The following is a 23,034-nucleotide window of genomic DNA, read 5'->3' as shown; positions in this document are numbered from 1 at the left end:
AAACCATGCACAAGCCGCATCTAAACCAGGCACAAGCCACATGGAAAGCAGGTGCAAGCCACATGCATACTAGGTGCAATCCACATGGAAACCAGGTGCAAGGCACATGCATACTAGATGCAATTCACATGGAAACCGTGTGCAAGTCACATGGAACCAGGTGCAAGTTGCATGGACACCAGGTGCAAATTATTTGATAATAACATGGGGAGCAGGTGGAAATGTAAATGGTGTTTGCGGAAGTTTATCAGAAAAGCAGGTGAACAAAAAGTGTGGAATACCTCGATCAAATGTCATTTTCACATCTTCTACAAGTTCACTGAATCCTGACACACGATACAGTCCTTCAGATGTCAAACCTGCTCACCAACACCATGGAAATGATATACACACAGAATGCTCAACCACACCATGTAACAGTATTGGTAATGATGGATTTACAGAATGACCAACCACACAATGGTAAGTCACGGTAATTATGGATTCAAAGAAGGATCACCCACACTATTGTAAATCACAGAATGCTCACCATACTGTGTGAGCAATCATAGGGAATCACAGAACACAGAGATAAAGTTTGCTTTTGAATACCGCTAACATTATTATTCCACCTTTAGTTGGTTGTTTCATTTGAGCAAAGCATGAACGTTACTTGGCCGCTGTGTCTTCGCATGTTTTAAAGGGTGGTTTGGTTCTATTAACAATATAAAAGTAACATTTATTTCTGAGCTGGCATTTAGAAAGTGTGCTTTGCAGTGAGACCAGGTAGTCTTTCTGAAAGGGTAAAGCACTCTTGCTGTGAGAGAACATCAAGTCGAAATGTGGCATTTAAATGAATGTGCTGGTTTCTTTCATACCTTGTAAAAGGTCTCCTGAGGAAACCCATGCCCACCACTCCCCCCACCCCCGGACTCCGAGGATACCCGTGCCTCCGGGACTCCGAAGATACCCACCCATCCTGGAGGTCTGATGATACCCCCACGCCCCTAGGACTACGAGGACACCTGCATGCCCCGGAACTCCGAGGGCATTCACACCCCCCATGGACTCCGAAGCCACACGTACGCCCCGGGGACTCCGAGGACACCCACGTGCCCCTGGAACCCTGATGACACCCGTGCGCCCCAGGGATTCCGAGGACACCTACGTCAATAAGACACTGAGGACACCCACGCCAAGCAGCTTCCGATGACACCCACGGCCCTGGGGCGACGTGGATACCCATACTATGATCACATTTCTCATCTCAAAAGTGTGGGGGGGGGGGGGGGGGGAGAGTGGACTCTTGCCGTGAGCGAGCTCGGAGTGGGGTGGGACTCCTGCTGCGAGTTAACTTGGAGAGGGAGCTCTTGCTGCAAGCGAGATAGGAGGGGAAAGGACTCTTGCTGCGAGACAGCTCGGAGGAAGGGATTTTTGCTGTGAGAGAGCTTAGAGGGGGGACTCTTGGAGCAAGAGAGCGTGGAGGGGGAGACTTGTTGTGAGCGTGCTTGGAGAGGGGGGACTCTTGCTGTGAGAGAGCTTGGAAGGGGGGACTCCAAATGCAACTCAGGGTCTTCTTGGAGGGAGCTTGGGGCTCTTCATCAGAGAGAGCTCGGGGGACCTCTTGGTAGAAGGGGGTACAGGGGAGGCTTTTATTCAAAGGGAGCTAGGGCGACAACTCTTGCTGGCAGTGAGCTCAGCAGGGGCGGAGGTCTCCTGGAATGATGAGGTTTTTTTTCAGCTCTTTTGGTAGGCAAGGGGGTCTTTTGGTAGGAGTGAGTTCTGGGGCTCTGTTTTTGAAGTGAGTTTGCAGGGCCTCTCAATAGGAGTGAGCAGAGGGGTGGGGGACATCTTGGTGGAAGTGGGTTTGGGGATGTCTTGGTCGGAGTGAGTTTGGGGGGCATTTACTGTATATCAGAGTGAGTTTGGTGGTATATTTGCAGGAGTGGTTTGGGGAACTTCTTGAAAGGAGTGAGCTCGGAGGGGCTGTTAGTCAGGGTGAAACCACAGGGTGTCTTGGTAGGGGTGAGCTCAGGGGGCCTCCAGGGCCTGGTAACCAGGGGTAAATTTAGCCAGCAGACAGATTATTATCACACTTGCACGTCCTTAGTGGTCATCCAGTAGAGCAGGAATTTACGAGTTATTGCTGGTTGAGGAATTTACGAAACACAAAACCTTTTCCATGTCATTATCGGTCTCCATTTCCATCCTGTAGTGTTTGCTTCCTTCATCCACACTTTTTAAGGCACATATTTACAGAATTACAGCCAATATGGCCACATGCAAAAATACACCAACATTAAAATTATTCTTGTTCTGTCCATTATCGTTGAGAAGAAGTTCGTTTTTAAGTTTTGCTGAAATAACAATAATAAATAAATACATAAATAAATAGATAATTATCTATTAATTTGTCCCTTTATGTTTTTTTATCCTTTATTAATTTTTGCTATTACTGTATTTTGTCAAAAAACATTTGAAAGGACATTCCCCTTCATGAAACTCAAGTGTGTGACACAATTATGTACAGTCATGGCCAAAAATATTGGCACCCTTGCACTTTTTTCAAATAACTCACAATTTTCTCGAAAAATAAGTTGAAATTGACAAAAGTATTTGTTCTCCACAATTCTTTATTTCACTGTTAATATTACAGAACCTTTGTTTTTGATTCAGAACTAAAAATATCCTTGTAATCAGAAAATAAAAAGAAATGGTATTGACAAAATTATTGACACCCGAACCTTAATATTTGGTCGCACGGCCTTTGGACAAAATATCTGCAGTCAAGCACTTCCTATAGCCATGAATGAGGTTCCTACACCTCTATACTGGCAGTTTGACCAACTCTTCTTGTGCAAACTGCTCAAGTTCTCCCAGATTTGAATGGCGTCTTCTCCCAACTGCTTTTTTCAGATCTCCCCACAGGTGTTCAATGGGATTTAGATCTGGACTATTTTCTGACCACTTCAGAACAGTTCAGCATTTTGTCTTGGACCATTCCTGGGTACTTATTGAAGTGTGTTTGGGGTCATTGTCCTGCTACAAGACCCATGACCTTTGACGGAGACCCAGCTTTCTGACACTGGGTTGAACATTGTGCTCCAAAATGCCAAGGTAATCTCCTGATTTCATGATGTCATGCACACATTCAAGCTCTCCAATGCCAGAGGCAGCACAGCAACCCCAAAACATCACTGAACCACCTCCATGTTTGACTGTGGGGAAGGTGTTCTTTTCTTTGAAGGCTTCATTTTGTTTTCTGTAAACATAGAGATGATGTGCTTTACTAAAAAGCTCTAAGTTGGTCTCATCTGTCCACAGGAAATTCTCCCAGAAGGATTTTGGCTTGTTCAGGTGTGTTTTGGCAAACTCCAGTCGGGCTTTCTTATGTCTCTCTCTCAGCAGTGGGGTGCTCCAGGGTCTCCTACCATAGAACCCCCTTTCATTGAGTTGGCGATGGATGGTGCGAGTTGAAACTGTCGTACCTTGTGTCTGAAGGTCAGCTTGAATCTGTTTGGCAGTCGATCGAGGTTCTTTGTCCACCTTTCGAACAATCCTTCGCTGCAATCTTCGATCAAGTTTTCTCTTGCGGCCACGTCCAGGGAGGTTGGCTGCAGTGCCATGGGCCTTAAACTTCCTGATAACATTGTGAACGGTGTACACATGAACATGAAGGTCTCTGGAGATGGACTTGTAGCCTTGAGATTGTCCATGCATGGCTACAATCTTGTATCTGACCTCCTCAGACAATTCTCTGGTTTTCTTTCTTTTCTCCATGCTCATTGCGGTACACACAGTGACACAAACAGCAGAATGACTCCTTTTCTCTCTTCAAATTGGGTGAATGAGTGATTTTTATATTGCAGGCACCTGAAACTCACCCCAGGTGAGTTCAATTCCAAAGTAAAGGAGAATCACCTGCTTGAAATCAATGTATTTCTAACAACTTCTAAAAGGTGCCAATAATATTGTCCGGGCCATTTTAGGATTTCTGTGTGCAATAAGCTAAGATTTAGTAATTTTTTCTGCTTTTTTTTTGTTTTGTTCCACTGCAAACTAAAGAAATACATTTGTTGATACCAAAGGATTTTTAAATTTCTACAATTTTCTGGAAGAAATGGTGCATTATCTAAAAAATGTGCAAGGGTGCCAATAGTTTTGGCCACGACTGTATATCAAGATGCAGTGTAAGTTGAGTCGATGTTGCAAACATTCAAACAGATTATCATGGATGAAAACAAAGCAAACACAATAATTAAAATGACTTTAAAATATATATTTTTTTTACAAACACTGTTTAAAGCAAGAGTATTTGATGGGATAAGCCATGATGATGCCCCATCCAGCAAGGCCCCAGTGTTAAGTAAGGGATCAAAGATCTTGTGTCGTAAATTCAATGGAGGAGCTGAGCTATGGAAGTATGGTGTCCGACAGGCCCCATGTTGCCCTTTGTACGGAATAAAGAATCAGGATGTTTCCTCTTGGGAAGAAGTGCACTTTATCTTATAATGGTTTAGTTTAGCCTTTATTTTATGATGCTTTATCTGTCTAGGAGTCATTGGCTGCACTTAGCAATCAGACTAAAAGCGGATTAAAGGGAAAAGGGACCATCAAAAAACACCATCATTAAATCTCTCTCTTCATAAGAAGCAGTGTGACCACATTTTCAAAAACTACATTTCATTGTTTGAGCTGTCTAACCTGGGATTGAATCTCAACCCAGCCATGAAGTGCCCCCTGGTGTTTCAAATGCAGGTAGGGCATCAACGCCGAGGTCGGAGTGAGTTTGGGGGTATACGGGTTAGACCTTAAGCCGGGTATCCCATTTGCAAGCACCAGTTGGCAGATGTTAAAGATCCCCGAAACGTGTTCCAAATTCCTGCTCTGACCAACTTCTGGGAAGGCAATGGCAAACCACCCGGCGTAACGAAACCACCGGCATAACTAACGCTCTGTGAGAGTTTGTGATGATGACGACCAGGATCACGCACGCGAAGCGAACAACTAATGTAAAGTGTTCAATAAGGTGGTGTAAAAGACTCTAAATCGACCGTGGTAAACTTCCAAAGAAATGATTTTTTTTCTACATCCTTTAAAACCTTTATTTTATTTCAGTTGAATTATTTATGGGAATACATTGGAATGCCAACTCCATCGTCGGCACTTCCAAAAACCTCCAGTTTATGAGTACTTGACCAAAATATTGGGCCACGTTACGCCATCTCAACCAATCAAATTTTCCGCTCGTGCTCTCAACCTTGGGGAATATCAATATCAAGATTCAGACAAAATGGCGGCTTGTAGGTTAGATAGATCGTACTCGGAAAGGCAAAGCAAGAGTGAAAAAGACTCTTCCCTAACTAATTGCTCCATGTGTTCCATGAACTCAATAGTTTATTTATTTATCATTTCCTTTTCTGAACACACTTTTCATTTGATTTTAACAACTTGGTTTTAAGTGTAGATCGTTGCAGATACAGAAAATGTCGTTATCTTCATGATCCTGTTTCACATCCTAACTTACATTACAGCACACATTACAGCACACAGCACACATTACAGCACACAGCACACATTACAGCACACAGCACACATTACAGCACACAGCACAAATTACAGCACACAGCACACATTACAGCACACAGCACACATTACAGCACACAGCACAAATTACAGCACACATTACAGCACACAGCACACATTACAGCACACAGCACACATTACAGCACACATTACAGCACACAGCACACATTACAGCACATTACAGCACACATTACAGCACACAGCACACATTACAGCACATTACAGCACACATTACAGCACACAGCACACATTACAGCACATTACAGCACACATTACAGCACACAGCACACATTACAGCACATTACAGCACAAATTACAGCACACATTACAGCACACAGCACACATTACAGCACACAGCACACATTACAGCACACATTACAGCACACAGCACACATTACAGCACATTACAGCACACATTACAGCACACAGCACACATTACAGCACACAGCACACATTACAGCACACATTACAGCACACAGCACACATTACAGCACATTACAGCACACATTACAGCACACAGCACACATTACAGCACACAGCACACATTACAGCACACATTACAGCACATTACAGCACACATGTTTCCATCTCATTACATAGAAACGATTGAACCTTTCATTTTGTAAATGGCTTTAAAATGGTGGCCAGGTGGTGGGTTCCCCAGCTCACCTCGACTCTCTATTTCCTTGATGCACATGTCCACCACCATAGGTCGCTTGCGGTTGTGGGCCTTCACAAGCGTCGTCAGATCGCAGCTGTACACTTTCTTCACATGTTTCAGGTCAGGCTGGCAATCATGCGGCACCATCTTGGAACACTGCTTATGTACATTGAGTCCACAGTCTGCACCAGGAGCACAACAACGACCGCTGTCACAGCCACCACCTTCAGAACTACACCGTTCATTGAGCTCCATACAAACTACAAAGAAAAGAGAGACCGTTTTTACCTCAGCTCGTCTCTGTCTACTGTTTCGCAATCTCATCCGGTCTCCTGCCACCCCTCTCCACCTCCACTCTACCGGCCGAGCCCACTTTACCTTCATTCTCATCTCGCCATTTCACATTTAGCAACACACACATTTAGCCTCCCACCATCTTTCACTGCAAAGTGCCTCTTAGCGGTTCATCGCAAGTACATCCTCAGGCCATTTGCATCAAACATTGCAAAAACGCAGGCGCTGCCCCTCTCCCCCAACACGATCTTTACCTCCCACTCGCTCCCCGCAGCAAGGCCTGGCGCTGTTCCTAAGTGCCATTAGTGACCACTGCCCTGCGGTCAATGCGAGAAAGGTCTCGGCACCGACACACAGTCAGCAAACTCCTTCGAGTAGGAAGGAAAGGGACGGAGGGCCAGAATAATTGGTGCAAATTTAAAGCAATGACCGGTGTGTGCGTTGGTGTGCGTTGGTGTGCATTGGTGTGCTTCACAAACACAAGCAGCCCCTGTTGTAGCTTTGATCAGGAGAAAATGCCGTTTGATGTCAAAACTATCAGCACACTTTCACTGCTGAGATGTGATGCAAATAACATTGTGCTTAATAACAGATCTTCAACCAGATCAGATATTGTTTTGAATGAAAATAAACAATAACCACCTTGACTCGTTAATAACGGATCAGATATTGTTATGAATGAAAATAAACAATAATCACCTTGACTCGTTAATAACGGATCAGATATTGTTATGAATGAAAATAAACAATAATCACCTTGACTCGTTAATAACGGATCAGATATTGTTATGAATGAAAATAAACAATAATCACCGTGACTCGTTAATAACGGATCAGATATTGTTTTGGATGAAAATAAACAATAACCACCTTGACTCGTTAATAACGGATCAGATATTGTTTTGGATGAAAATAAACAATAATCACCTTGACTCGTCAATAACGGATCAGATATTGTTTGGGATGAAAATAAACAATAATCACCTTGACTCCTCAATAACGGATCAGATATTGTTTGGGATGAAAATAAGCAATAATCACCTTGACTCGTTAATAACGGATCAGATATTGTTTGGGATGAAAATAAACAATAATCACCTTGACTCCTCAATAACGGATCAGATATTGTTTGGGATGAAAATAAGCAATAATCACCTTGACTCGTTAATAACGGATCAGATATTGTTTGGGATGAAAATAAACAACAATCACCTTGACTCATTAATAAAGGATCAGATATTGTTTTGGATGAAAATAAACAATAATCACCTTGACTCCTTAATAACGGATCAGATATTGTTTTGGATGAAAATAAACAATAATCACCTTCAGTCATTAATGTTACGTGCTCCTCCCCGAGCCCCTGGTCACGGTGTACCTCCGAGGCCCGAGAGGAGCCACGGCAGAAAAATATGTTATTCTGTGTCGAAAACAATATGGAAACCACACCGATGGTTATCAGCAAACAAATATTGTATTAAAAAATCACACAAGAATAACGATACAACAATGATAGCAATCAACAATACAATCAACACATCTTATGATGGTACCATCAGCTAGGGTAGGATAACTCACTGTGCCCCAAGTGATTGAAAAAGAACACTCCCCAATGTCTCTATAACTCAAAGGTGATCCCCTCCAGCGAGTGTCAGAGTGAGATCAAATTGAAACCCGAACCCCGTTGATGCTGACGAGACATAAGCGTAGGCAAAGCGTAGCAAGTCACGTGGTCCAAAACCACAGGCAAACTCGATGTGCACGTTCACAATTCAATCAGCGAACCGCAGCGTAATCTTCAAACGCAGCGTTTGCGCACACACACATCCCCGACAGACGACAGGATGGTGAGAAAAGCTGACGCGTAGCAAAAACCTTTTTCAGTGAACAAAGCGCGAGGATCAAAATGGCCGACGCCTCTTACTGGAGACAAAGGATTCTTCAGAATCTCCACGCCTAAACCTGACTACGCAGGTTTCTCAATCCTCCAGCGATAACACCTATCACAGGAAATTCCTTTCAAGGAAACTCAAAGTTCACTCGCGACTTTCGTTCGATAATACTCGCTACGGAGCTGGAAGCCACGCGTCTTGTCCGACTTCACTCGCCACGCCTTCCATCTTCTTCTTCCTCTTCTTCCTCCTCGTCATCGTCCGGTTCCGGTTTAATTTAAAACATTAATTCTTTTTACCTTTCGAACACAGTTCATAAACAATAAACCTTTGGAAGACAATAATAGTACATAGAATCAGAAATATTTCAAGTGGAGGAAAACCCCAACAACGGAAGTGACGAATCCCTAACATTAATAACGGATCAGATATTGTTTTGGATGAAATAAACAATAATCACCTTGACTCGTTAATAACGGATCAGATATTGTTATGAATGAAAATAAACAATAATCACCTTGACTCATTAATAACGGATCAGATATTGTTTTGGATGAAAATAAACAATAATCACCTTGACTCGTTAATAACGGATCAGATATTGTTTTGGATGAAAATAAACAATAATCACCTTCAGTCGTTAATAACGGATCAGATATTGTTTGGGATGAAAATAAACAATAATCACCTTGACTCGTTAATAACGGATCAGATATTGTTTAGGATGAAAACAAACAATAATCACTTTGACTCGTTAATAACGGATCAGCTATTGTGTTGGATGAAAATAAACAATAATCACCTTGACTCATTAATACCGGATCAGATATTGTTATGAATGAAAATAAACAATAATCACCTTGACTCATTAATAACGGATCAGATATTGTTTTGGATGAAAATAAACAATAGTCACTTTGACTCGTTAATAACGGATCAGATATTGTTTTGGACGAAAACAAACAATAATCACCTTGACTCGTTAACAACGGATCAGATATTGTTTTTGATGAAAATAAACAATAATCAGCTTGACTCGTTAATAACGGATCAGATATTGTTTTTGATGAAAATAAACAATAATCAGCTTGACTCGTTAATAACGGATGAGATATTGTTTTGGATGAAAATAAACAATAAAATCAACTTGACTCGTTAATACCGGATCAGATATTGTTTTGGATGAAAAAACCAATAATCACCTTCGGGCGTTAATAACGGATCAGATGTTGTTTTGGATGAAAATAAACAATAATCACATTGACTCGTTAATAACGGATCAGATATTGTTTTGGATGAAAATAAACAATAATCAACTTGAATCATTAAGAAGGAATCAGATATTGTTTTGTCTAAAAATAAACAATAATCACCTTGACTCGTTAATAATGGATCAGATATTGTTTGGGATGAAAATAAACAATAATCACCTTCAGTCGTTAATAACGGATCAGAAATTGTTTTGAATGAAAATAAACAATAATCACCTTGACTCATTAACAACAGATCAGATATTGTTTGGGATGAAAATAAACAATAATCACTTTGACTCGTTAATAACGGATCAGAAATTGTTTTTGATGAAAATAAACAATAATCACCATGACTTGTTAATAATGGATCAGATACTGTTTTGGATGAAAATAAACAATAATCACCTTGACTCGTTAATAACGGATCAGATATTGTTTGGGATGAAAATAAACAATAATCACTTTGACTCGTTAATAACGGATCAGATATTGTTTTTGATGAAAATAAACAATAATCACCATGACTCGTTAATAACGGATCAGATATTGTTTTGGATGAAAATAAACAATAATCACCTTGACTCGTTAATAACGGATCAGATATCGATTTTGATGAAAATAAACAATAATCACCTTGACTCGTTAATAACGGATCAGATATTGTTTTGAATGAAAATAAACAATAATCACCTTGACTCATTAATAACAGATCAGATATTCTTTTGGATGAAAATCAATCTACACAGGGATGTGAAATATAATCAGGGCACAGCAGCAATAGTCATAGGAGGAAACACTTGTTCATAAAGGTGGCACAACATTAGCTTTAAAGGTCATGGGATTAGTAATTTTTATATTTTACATAAACACACCAATATTGCACACACACAAACACAATCACAAACACACAGTGACACACACACACAGACACACACAAACACACAGTGGCACACACAAACACACAGTGACACATACAAACACACTTTAACACCCACACACAAACACACTGTGACAAACACACACAAACACACTGTGACACACACACACAAACACACTGACACACACACACATATATACACATACACACATATATACGTACACACACACACACACACACACACACACACACATATATATATATACACAAACACACATATTTACACACACACACACACACACACACACACACACACACACACACACACACAGTTAGATACTTTGAGACCTGGGAAGGCTCCGTTCCACCTTCTGAAACCCGTAAATGAAGACACCAACCAACAGAATATTTGGGACCCATGATGTTCTTATTTACATCAATCAAAGCTCAATAACCCAAAGGCTTTGGATCAGTGAGTAATATCTAAGAAATTGATTTTAAATAGAAGCTTTGATCATTTCTCCATTTGTGTACAAGTGAATGATGCAAATTGCCTCATCAAACAAACTGGTCTTCTTCTTCTTCTGAAAATTCAAACTTTATTAACGTGCAAAAGACTTACTTGGAACTGCACAGGAGAAATTTCCCAAAAAAAATTCCAACGGTTTTCAGATCGAGTAGACAAAGCAAATTAGTATTGTTACATTTGTAGGGGGTAGACATTACCTTAGTCCAGGTAGAATGCATAGATAGTGTGCTCCGACTGTCATAAAGAAGAATAAATCCCATTTAATAAGTAGGAAATGCATTTAGACCGTATGTCGTGGAAGAGCTTGTATCTTCGTCCCCATGAGAGGGGTGGGGTTTGTTAATTCGCGAGGGATTATGGGTAAATTAATCCCCTGTATGTAATTGCCTCTGTAATATTTTCCTGTGGTCCTTATGACACCGCACTACACACCATAGCCAAGCCAAGCAATCGACACCATAATTAACGACACTAATTAAAAACCAACTGGAAACCAGGCATCGAACACTACCGCTGGTGCCACAGCCACTACATCACCACCTCAATCTGGCAGGTTCGTGGAGCCACGCCTAGAAGAGCAGTGATTGGTCCGGGATTTGATTGGCACAAGGACTGTTAAGATGGGACTCACTGATAGGAGTGGACACGGAGACGTCGTGGGATGATGTCATAGCCTCAAGTACAAAATAATTGGAACGGCGGACATTTCGTCTTCTCGTTCTGGATCCTATAGCGAATGGTCGCTATTGCTCTTGCGCAAGGAAGATTCATCACGAACGGTCGTGTTCCGACATCTTCATCGTGATCATGAGGAGGAGGAACTGCGGACCAAGAACTGCGGTTTCCCAAGCAAGAACGAGGAGTGGACGGGCGCGGCCTGCTCGCTGCGCTCTCAACGAAGCCAAGTGTGAGCGGACACGCGGCGAGGCCTAGTTCACAGCAACGAGAGTATTTTCCCGCCAAAGACGCGAGGGGGTTTGGACGATTCCCGACGAGATTCAAGAGCCGATTTGAGCCAAGTGCCACAAACTACACATATTTATTTTTCAGTTATATTTCCCTTTCTCTGTATTCGGGTCTTTGTGGGAGCGCTCCAATTAGGAATGTCGTTTTAGCGTGCATTATTTTGTGACTGGCATTTTCTTTAATAAATCCGGTATTTTTGTACATTTTAATTCCGTGTCGTTTGAGTTAATTTATCCAGGTGCGAAGACGTCGGGTGGAGCCGTCCAGATAAGTTCGTCATCCCCCTTTCCCTCACGTGAAACGAATGTCCGCCATTGAATTGAACGCCTCGGAGTGTTAAACTCGTTCAGTCATCTGTGTCACCCAATAGACTTTAATCCAGAGAAACTACCGATTCATAAATGACACTTCAGAAAGCATGACTTCTAGCTATGGGCAAAGGACAAATATGGAAAACCTCAGTGACATTCCAACTACCCTTTCCATATTAGAAACTCCATGCAGCACCTTCAGAAAGTATTTACACCCCTTGACTTTTTCACTTTTTCTTGTGTTACAGCTGGAGGCACAGATCTGGGGAAGGGTATAAAACAATTTCTGGATTGTTGAAATTTCCCAAGAGCAAAGTGAGCTCCATCACAAGGAAATGGAAAGAATATGGAACTAACCAGACTCTTTCTTGAGCTGGTCTTCTGGCAAAACTGAGCAACCAGGCAAGAAGGACCTTGGTCAGGGATGATCAAGAACCCAATGACCACTCTGACAGAACTACAGAGTTCCTTTGCTGAGATTGGAAAACCTGCCAGAAGGATAACAGCCTCTGATTTGCTTCACAAATCTAGGCTTTATGGCAGAGTGGCCAGATGGAAGCCACTCCTGAGAAAAAGGCACATGACAGCACACCTGGAGTTTGCAAAAAGGCACTTGAAAGACACAGAGCATGAGGCAAAAGATGATGTGGTCTGATGAGATGAAATTGAACTCTTTGACCTGAATGTAAAGCGCTACATCTGGCGGAAACCAAGAACAGCTCATTGCCCATCTAACACCATCCTTACCATGAAGCAAAGTTGTGGCAGCATCATGGTATGGGAATGCTTTTCAGCAGCAGGGACTGGGAGACTTGTAGGAATAGAGGGAACAATTAATGGAGCCAAATACAGGCAAACCCTTGAGGATAACCTGCTTCAGAGTGCAAAATACCTTAGACAGCAGTGAAGATTTACATTCCAACAGGACAATGACCCCAAACATACAGCCAAAGCAACACTGGAATGGCTTTAGAACAAGAATGTGAAAGTGCTTGAGTGGCCCAGCCAAAGTCCAGACTTCAATCCCATTGAGAATCTGTGAAAACTGTTGAAGATTGATGTTCACCGACACTCCCCATCCAAGTTGGCAGAGCTTGAGCGAATCTGCAAGGAAGAATGGGAGAAGCTTCCCAAATCCAGATGTGCAAAGCTGATACATACTTACCCAAGAAGACTCAAAGATGAAATCGCTGCCAAAGGCGCTTCTACGAAGTTTGACTCAGGGGGTTGAATACTTATGTAAATTAGATATTTCTGTATTTCATTTTTAATTATTCTGTAAGGATTAAAAAAAAAAATCCACTTTGACATTATGGACCATTATGTGTAGATAGGTCAGTGACAAAAAATCTCAATGGAATCCATCTTTAATTCAGGCTCTAACACAAGAAAATGTTTTTAAAAAGTCTAGGGGTCTGAATACTTTCTGAAGGTACTGTACCTGAACAGAACACGACAACCCCGGCCCGGATAAGTGGATCCAGGGGAAGGGGGGGGGGGCGAATTGCATGGGTGCAGGGGGTGCCCACCCCACTCCCACCTTCAGATATTTGTTGATAAATTATATGCTATGATATTGTATACAGTCCAGTGGCAGATACAGAGTGGTGCGCACCATTCAACTTTCTCGTCATGTGTGGGTCAATTATGCATGTGTTTACAGGATCAACATGTGATAAGAGGTGTCATGGCAATCTTTTAATAGCTCATTAAATGTGTGTTTCCCAATCGCGCTGTTCATATATTAAGAGTGCTTTAAATGCACGTTTCCCAATTGGCCCGTTACCGGATTTTGTTGCAGGTTGTGACCACAATACGATCATTCTTGGTTTAACAAAGGAACGGCTGGGAAAGTCGGCTCACCAGTTTGTCACTTTGGCCAATTAGTCAATGCATTGTGCTGAAATGTTGGGCCAGGGAAAAACGCAAGGAACTGCAGAAACTTCCATGAACGCAAGAAATGCCGTTTCGATCAATTTTTCAAAAAGTCCCCTCCCCCACCCCTGTCTGGTGCTATGGCCTGGTGCACCTCCCCTCCCCAAACCCCTTGTCTATAAATTCCTGCATCCCTCCCCCCCCCCCCCCCTATAAACCCCGACCTACCAACATTGCCAAAACCATACCTGAAGATTAAGAAGCTAAAACACACACACACATACACAATTAACACCATACCTGCACATTTGACGCCCTGTGCAATAAGACCCCACATAAAGTTGGCACAATATTCGCACCAGTGAGGGCCTCGAAAAGTGTGTACCTGCACACAGGAGAAACATGTACACATGGACATGCAAACATGGAGAAGCACAGATTTTCCAGGCACATACTGGGAACACATGATTTACCAGTTACTCAGAACAATCTAAAACAAAACTACAGGTCAAAATAAGGCAATTCCAAAGAAACTGCCAAATCAGACTGAATGTTTGCTTCAGAATCTAACAAGAGTACAGAAGGGTATGCAAGGACATGGAAAGTACATACAAGGAACTTGGACAGATGAGGCGGCCATGTGATCTATCATGGCTGCAATTTATCGACACCACATTAATTCAGTCAGTCTATCTCCTTCATTTCACTGAAGGAGTGGGGGTTATGTGGAGGAGAAGGCGTTGAGGAAGGGGTAGGAGGAGGGAGGAGGAGCAGAACATTGGGGTAGCACAGGGACATCAACAGGGTGCTCTTTATACACCTCTACTGCTCGAAAATATGCATACAATGACATGGTGTCCCTTAAATAGGTAGCCATTTTTTATTTATTGAAGACAACAAGCATACACAACTTTCCAGTTGAATATGGAACTGTTAGAGCAATGTTTAAAGTTTTGTTTAGTATTTTCAACTTGTCCACCTCCTCTTTCAATACACGTCTGGAGAGGTTGAACGGAATTGCCCATAACCTTCGCGTAGATGACACGACATCTTCCCTGAACAGCATTAATGATGCGATCCTGTAGTTCATCACCGTCGTCATCAATCATCATCATCGGATTCGGGGAAGAAGGTGATCCGGGAAAAAACCCATCAATTCGTCGTTATAATACAGAACTTTAGTTGGAAGACTGTTCCTTACAGTCTATGACGATGCAGAAAAACAAATAAATCCTCAAAATAAACTCGAACTTCCTGGACCTCAACAGCTTCAATAATTAATTCCTGAGCACATTCATTTAAGAGACATGTGGTAGAGAGAGAAGACAAGACAGTGAAATAATGAAATTTGCCCCACGTGGCAACATCGCAAAGCCCCCCACTCTCCTCCACGTTCTGGGGGTGAGTGGGGAGCTTGCCCCACACCACATTCCCCATGGTTTGTGCAAGCCAGGGAAAGAGAGAGAGAGAACCACCCAAGAGGAACCACCAGAGCGGTGATAGAGAGATAGAGATAGAGAGATAGAGAGATAGAGATAGAGATAGAGATAGAGAGAGAGAGAGAGAGAGAGAGAGAGAGAGAGAGAGAGAGAAACAATTTTGAATTTACAAAAGATTCGGCTCAGATACAGAAACAGAGATGACAATCTCTTGCACTCAATAAACGCATGATACAAATGTTCAACATCACCACAAAAGGGACATAAATTAGACACAGCAGGGTTAAACTTCTGAACTAACACCTGTGTGGCCAGGGCGTGATGGACCAGTCTCCAATTTAGGTCTCCTGTACGTCCAACAGTAGGACTCCTGTACATTTCATCCCAATTTGGAGTGAGAAATGCTCCTGCAGGTAAAGACTCTTTCCACTTGTTCCTTAAGGGTGCTGCACAGCCCGGTAAGCACACCTCTAGACAAATTCTATACATTGCCCTTTTTCCCATGATGTGGAACACACTGGATTCTTCGCTGTGAAAGGAAAACACACCATGTTGTTCCTGGGCAGTGACTGAGACTTCAGGGAAGGTTAAACGAAAGTCTACTTCTTCATTTACCCCATTCCACCCAATGTTTAAATCTAAAAAAGTCTGGGACAAGTACACATACATTCAAAGTACACCGCCCCATGCCAAATAATTAAATATGCTGCAGCGCGGCATTGCCGGGGCGCCTCCGGCGCCCGGCAATACCGCAGTGCAGCTCATTGAGGCTGCATTGGGAGGGAGAGGTGTACACTAATTGATTGATTAATTGTATAATTAAAATCAATAAAAGATTATCACAAAATATTTTCATAATCAATTGGCTAATCGCATAACTAAACCACTAGTGCTTCATCCGAAAATGTATCTTTTAGAAATTTAATTAAATAAGTCATTTATAAAAAATTAAATAATTAATTGATTACTCAATAAATAATTAATCGATTAATCAATAAATAATTAATAGATGAAATGATTAATCAATAAATCAAAAATATCCTTGATAGCCACATCACTTGGTCACTCATGTCCAAATATTAGCTTCCCAGCTCAAAAGGTGCCTGAGATATTGGCCAAATGAGAAAGAAAATAAATAAATGATTAATAATGAAAATAAAGAAATAATAATCATTAAAAAATTAAATTATTAATCAATTTGGTCAGAGAACACATAAACTACCACTATTTCATCAGAATCTGTAACTTAAAAAGAAAATTTTTTTTTGTCATTAGTCGAATAATTAAATAATTAATCGATTAATTGATTAATTAATAAATCAAAAATATCCTTTGCAGCACAATCACCTGGTCATTGGCATGTCCAAATATCAGCTTCCTAACTCAAAAGGTGCCTGAGTTAATGGTACGAAGAGAAAGGAAATGTAATTAATTAAATAAGTACTTAATTAATCGCTAATAATTAAATAACTCCTCAATTAATTGATTAATCAAAAAACAAAAAATACGGTTTTTGACAAAGGACTTGCTCACTACTGTGCCGAAATTTCAGCTTCCTAGCTCAAAGGATGGCTGAGATATCGCCCGGACAAACAAACAAGAAAGCAAGAAAACAAGAAACCAGAGTGAAAACTGAGTACTCTCTTTCAGCGTGCGTCACTGCCGAGCCCCCTTTGGTGCCCGGAAATGACGATTTGCAATGCCTGGAGATGGCATAGGAAAGGAGCGGTGTACAACAAGAAAACAAGAAAACAAGAAAACAACCAGAGTGAAAACTGAGTACTCTCTGTCAGCGTGCGTCACTGCCAAGCCCCCTTCGGTGCCCAGCAATGACGATTTGCAATGCCTGGAGATGGCATAGGAAAGGAGCGGTGTACAAAAATATCCTTTGCAGCCAAATCACCTGGTCATTGGCATGTCCAAATATCAGCTTCCTAACTCAAAAGGTGCCTGAGTTAATGGTCAGAAGAGAAAGGAAATTTGATTAATTAAATAAGTACTTAATTAATCGCTAATAATTAAATAACTCCTCAATTTATTGATTAATCAAAAAAAAAAATACTGTTTTTGACAAAGCACTTTCTCACTATTGTGCCAAAATTTCAGCTTCCTAGCTCAAAGGATGGCTGAGATATCGCCCGGACAAACAAACAAGAAAACAAGGAAACAAGAAAACAAGAAAACAAGGAAACAAGAAAACAAGGAAACAACCAGAGTGAAAACTGAGTACTCTCTTTCAGCGTGCGTCACTGCCGAGCCCCCTTCGGTTTTTTTTTTGGTTTTTTTTGTATACTGAATCGAGGCTCGTGAAAGAGCTAACATTTATTTCACAAACAAATCAACCAGACAAACAAAACACACAAAAATTTTTCGTATACTGAATCGAGGCTCGTGAAAGAGCTAACATTTATTTCACAAACAAATCTGCCCAGCAATGACGATTTGCAATGCCTGGAGATGGCATAGGAAAGGAGCGGTGTCCAAAAATATCCTTTGCAGCCAAATCACCTGGTCATTGGCATGTCCAAATATCAGCTTCCTAACTCAAAAGGTGCCTGAGTTAATGGTCAGAAGAGAAAGGAAATTTGATTAATTAAATAAGTACTTAATTAATCGCTAATAATTAAATAACTCCTCAATTTATTGATTAATCAAAAAAAAAAAATACTGTTTTTGACAAAGCACTTTCTCACTATTGTGCCAAAATTTCAGCTTCCTAGCTCAAAGGATGGCTGAGATATCGCCCGGACAAACAAACAAGAAAACAAGAAAACAACCAGAGTGAAAACTGAGTACTCTCTTTCAGCGTGCGTCACTGCCGAGCCCCCTTCGGTGCCCAGCAATGACGATTTGCAATGCCTGGAGATGGCATAGGAAAGGAGCGGTGTACAATACAATCTTTATGACCCTGCTCACTATTCTAATTGAACGCAAGCCAATTTTTCTAGAAACAGTGCTGGCAGACAACCATCGCTTTAAGGATAGCTCCATAAGATCTCGCACTTTATTAATCCCATTGTTCGTAAAATGTTCCATAAAAGCTCGGCTGGTAGATACTTCAGCGAATAGTGAGTTTTGGAACAATGGCTCATGCACAAACCTCCTGGGATCATAAGAGATCTCCAACCGCTGCACTCCTAGAGCTTGCCAGGCGTTCAGGAGAGACCGATGAAATGCAGGGAGCCGAGCTCTGTCGACCTGCTTCAAGTCCATAAGGAAAAGTTCCCGGTCATAGTCCATTCCACCTACTTGCCTGAGCAACGTATTTGTGAGAGGACGCCAGGGCACAACCTCGCTGTACAGCAGACGTTTTATTGTCATTCGCCGAAAAGCCATTATTCGACTAGGGATGTGCACCAGGTTTTGACCACCTGAATTACGTGGTCTACACAACACATCTGGCTTAAGCCAGTGGTGGCCTCCCCAGAAGAAGTCAACTAGACCCCTCTGAATGTTGGTGATCAGAGCTTGAGGAGGCTGGAGTGCTATGATCTTATGCCATACAATTGGAAGCACCAGATTGTTTATTATCGTTACCCGTGCCTTCAGTGACAAGATATGGAGCATCCCTTTCCACTTTGAAAGTTTCTGCTTAATGTTATCTAAGAAACCATCCCAGTTTTTCTTCCTATAGCTTGCAGTTCCCAAATGGATGCCTAAGTATTTAAACCCATCCGTTTTCCATAACATTCCTCCTGGAAGAGTTGGGGGAACCATATGTGAAGCCTGTGACCCCGATAGGGTATCTGGGTACAGAGAAAGAGCTACACTTTTGTTCCAATTTACTCTTGCTGATGAAGCAAGTTCAAATTTGGCAAAACACCGGGATAGCTCAAAAACATCTTCCTGGTTTTTAACCACAACACACAGGTCGTCTGCATATGCTGACGTAACAATTTTGGAATTGTTTGACAAGGACAAACCAGATAAAGTGGTACGAAGGAGAACCAGTAAGGGTTCGATGGACAGTGTGTACAACATGCCTGACAGTGGACAGCCCTGATGGATGCCACGCTGAAAGGGGAAAGGACGACACAGACTATTATTTACTTTTAGCAGGCATGATACATTGTTGTATAAAAGTTTTATGCAAGAAATGAATTTTTCTCCAAATCCTGCTTTCGTAAGAACTGCAAACAGAAATGAGTGATCCACACTGTCAAAAGCTTTCTCCTGATCAAGGAGTAATAACCCAAAAGCATGCGACGCAGTTTGACCGATAGTAATCAAGTCTCGAACGAAGAAAATACTGTCATACATGGATCGTTCAAGTATGCAATACGTTTGGTCATTCCCAACTAAGAACGAGATGACCTTTTTAAGACGCATTGCAAGCATTTTTGACACAGTCTTATAGTCCGTATTTAACAATGACACAGGCCGCCAGTTTGTAATCTGCTGCAAATCCCCTTTCTTGGGAAGAAGACATAAGACAGCTCTTCTGCAGCTCAAGGGCAATTCCCCCTGATTTAGGCTCTCGTGAAAAATCTCAATTAAAGCAGGACCCAGAATATTCCAAAAAACTTTGTAAAATTCAGCAGGAAGTCCGTAAATTCTGGGGGCCTTGCCGTCTTCGAGTTGTTTCACTGCTGTTGTGAGCTCCTCCAGAGAAATGTCACATTCCAGTTGGAGTTGCTGCTCTTCAGAAAGAGATGGGAGAAGTTCAATCATCTCATTTGCCATCGTTTTATCCACCGTTCTTGGAGTAAACAAGTTTGAGTAAAACTCTTGCAGTGAATGTTTAATGTCACTTTGGCGAGTCAGAACACCGTCGGGAGAGCGTAGACTCTGAATCTGCCGAGAAGTGTTGGCAGCCTTCTGCATTTTGAAGAAATCTTTGTTTGGAGTCTCGAGGTGTATTATGCTCATCCGCAGGTGAATCATTGCTCCCGCCGCACGCTCTTTGACCAGTTCGGCCAGCAGGGTCTTTTTTTCTATCAGCTGCTGATATTGGTCACTTCCCCAAGATGTTCCAGCTTCTTGTTCATATTTAAGTACATCTGCTTTTGGAGCACTTATCAACCCAGACGTATTACTAGTGGCATACGAGCAATATTGTTGGCAGAAAATCCGAATTTGTGACTTGGTACAGTCCCACCACTGTCGCATATTGACATAGGAACACTTTTTCTTTTCTAATCCTTCCCATACCAGTCTGAAGGCATTTTTAAAATGTTCATCTTGTAACAATTTCACATTGAAATTCCAGTGTGCACTCTTACAGCAATGACCGGGTAACATACAATCCATTGCAATCATATGGTGATCAGAAAAGCCAGATGGAGTTATACATGTTCTCTTAACCAGATTCACCATTCCTTGGTTCACGTACAATCTGTACAGTCGACCCATGGTTAACTGGTTTTTTGCACAGCACGCCCATGTATATTGACGGGTGTTTGGATTTTGTAATCGCCATACATCTCTAAGTTTGTATTTTTTCACAAGTTGTGCCAAGGACTTTGCACTGGGTGGATGTGGCTCAGGAGCGTTCCTGTCCAGTCGAGGGTTGAGTGTGCAATTATAGTCTCCCCCCCATACAAATTAAGCAAGTTAAATCAACAGTGCTTAAACAATCCGCTAATTTTGGAAGAAATAGAGCCCTTTCAGCGCTGTCACTGGGGCAATACACATTAATAATGCTAACCTTTTGATTGCTGCTAATAAAATCCACCACCATCAAGAAACCCTTACAAATCTCTCTATAGTGAATCTCGGATGGTTGGAGGCGAGGATGCAAGATTATTGCCACCCCCGCTTTAGCTTCTTCAACCGCACTGGAGAAAACATGGCACCCTTTAAACATTCTGCGCCACTCGTCTTCACAAGATTCGTTAATGTGTGTCTCTTGTAACATGAAAATATCAATCTTTTCTTTCTCAAATAGTTGTAACACCTCCAGAAACCGCATACAGCTGCGGCCTCCGTTTATGTTGAGACACGTTACCTTCATTTATTCTTTATTAATTTTCCTCCTCTTGGAGTTCTTTTCCTGCCTTAGTGGCATACTTTCTCAACCGCTGAAATTGAGGTTCTGAGATCCCAACTTGCTGGGGTTCACGAATCATGTTTCTAGTAGTTTTTAGAAAAGCATGTAGGTTTGGGAAATAATCCTGAATTCTGACATTCCTTTTCCTGAAGGATTCATCGAGGAATTTTTTTACTTCATCTTCTGTAACTACAGTGTCCCCATCCCCATCCTCTTGGGCACAAAACCCACTACCTGACGAGGTAGAGTAGGGTTCATCAAAATCAAACGCATCATCTTTGTCATTCTCTTCCTGATGCAAACTTATTTCTGAGGCACAAATCTCCCCAGGATCAGAAACATGGATATCGTTTTCATTCATGTTTAGCTGCTCATCGTCATATGCAGCTTCCTTCTTATCATCCCTTTTATTTTGTTTGAAACGTGTAGGCTTACAGGTTTCCTCTGAGGGGCTGTCCAACTTATCTGTTTTATCATTACACCTGGCCATCCCTGCGCCCACCTCTGTGACCATTACATTAATGTCATGTAAGACATCAGGGTTATCAATATCCCCACTTGTGTCCTCCTGAGATGCGCGAGGATTCTCGATGTCTATATCGCACTCAGAACCCTCAAACAGTTCGGCAAGTGGTGCAAACGAATTGCTTAGATTTAAACCCGGTTCAGTTTGCAATCCCACACAGGTATTCTCTACACAAGCTCCATCTTGCAAGCTCGGCGACACGTTTGACACAACAAGTACCTTACTTTGCACTGTGCTTGCATCCTTCACGACGGGACATGAACGTTTATGTCCTTTTTTACGAACCACTGTTACGAACCCTTCCATATTGTCATCCGTACAGTCCTGTACAGTAGGAGAGGGATCAACCACGTTTGTCACACCAGCAGGTAGGGAGGAGTGGTCTACTGTTTCCTGTTCACCCATTGGTTGTGGGGAGGGGTCTACCATTCCACGTATCTCAGTAGGTGAGGGGGAGGAGTCAACTGTTTCCCGATCACCATTAGGTCGTGGGGAGGAGTCTACAATATCATCTGCCCCATTAGGTGGGGAGGGAGGAGAATCTGCAATCACCTGGTCTCGATTTTCCAATGGTCTCACCAAACTGGGACAGGAACTCTTTACGTGTCCGTAAGCTCCACACCCATAGCACGTCATGACGTCCGTGGAGGCATACATTCTATAAGTATGGCCATTAATCTTTGCATGCAAAACTACATTGAGCTTTTGCACATTTTCGGGCAATATCATGTAAACGACCCTTTTAAAAGTCATCACGTGTCGAAATTCACCCCTTGCCGAGTGTATCGGCACCATTGTCACTTTTGATACGATCGTACCGAACTTGCTCAATTGAGCACACAAGTCCTCACCTTTAA

The 23,034-nt window shown here is 41.9% G+C and overlaps 1 protein-coding gene across 1 annotated transcript in view; it reads right to left on the bottom strand.

Moving 5' to 3' along the window:
- Positions 1 to 23,034, bottom strand: part of LOC137430697 (N-chimaerin-like) — a 247,066-nt gene that overhangs the window by 71,080 nt on the left and 152,952 nt on the right. The window contains exons 8-10 of the mRNA XM_078781272.1: positions 14,524 to 14,608; positions 6,235 to 6,408; positions 282 to 359 (exon numbers count right to left, since the gene is read on the bottom strand). Coding sequence (XP_078637398.1) covers positions 282 to 359; positions 6,235 to 6,408; positions 14,524 to 14,608 — 337 coding nt within the window. The remainder of the gene's footprint in view (positions 1 to 281; positions 360 to 6,234; positions 6,409 to 14,523; positions 14,609 to 23,034) is intronic.

The sequence above is a fragment of the Myxine glutinosa genome, chromosome 7 (assembly GCF_964187855.1).
Source record: "Myxine glutinosa chromosome 7, kmMyxGlut1.1, whole genome shotgun sequence".
Taxonomy (NCBI): Eukaryota; Metazoa; Chordata; class Myxini; order Myxiniformes; family Myxinidae; genus Myxine; species Myxine glutinosa.
The sequence above is the reverse complement of the archived record's forward strand: the minus strand, read 5'-3'. Positions and strand labels throughout refer to the sequence as shown.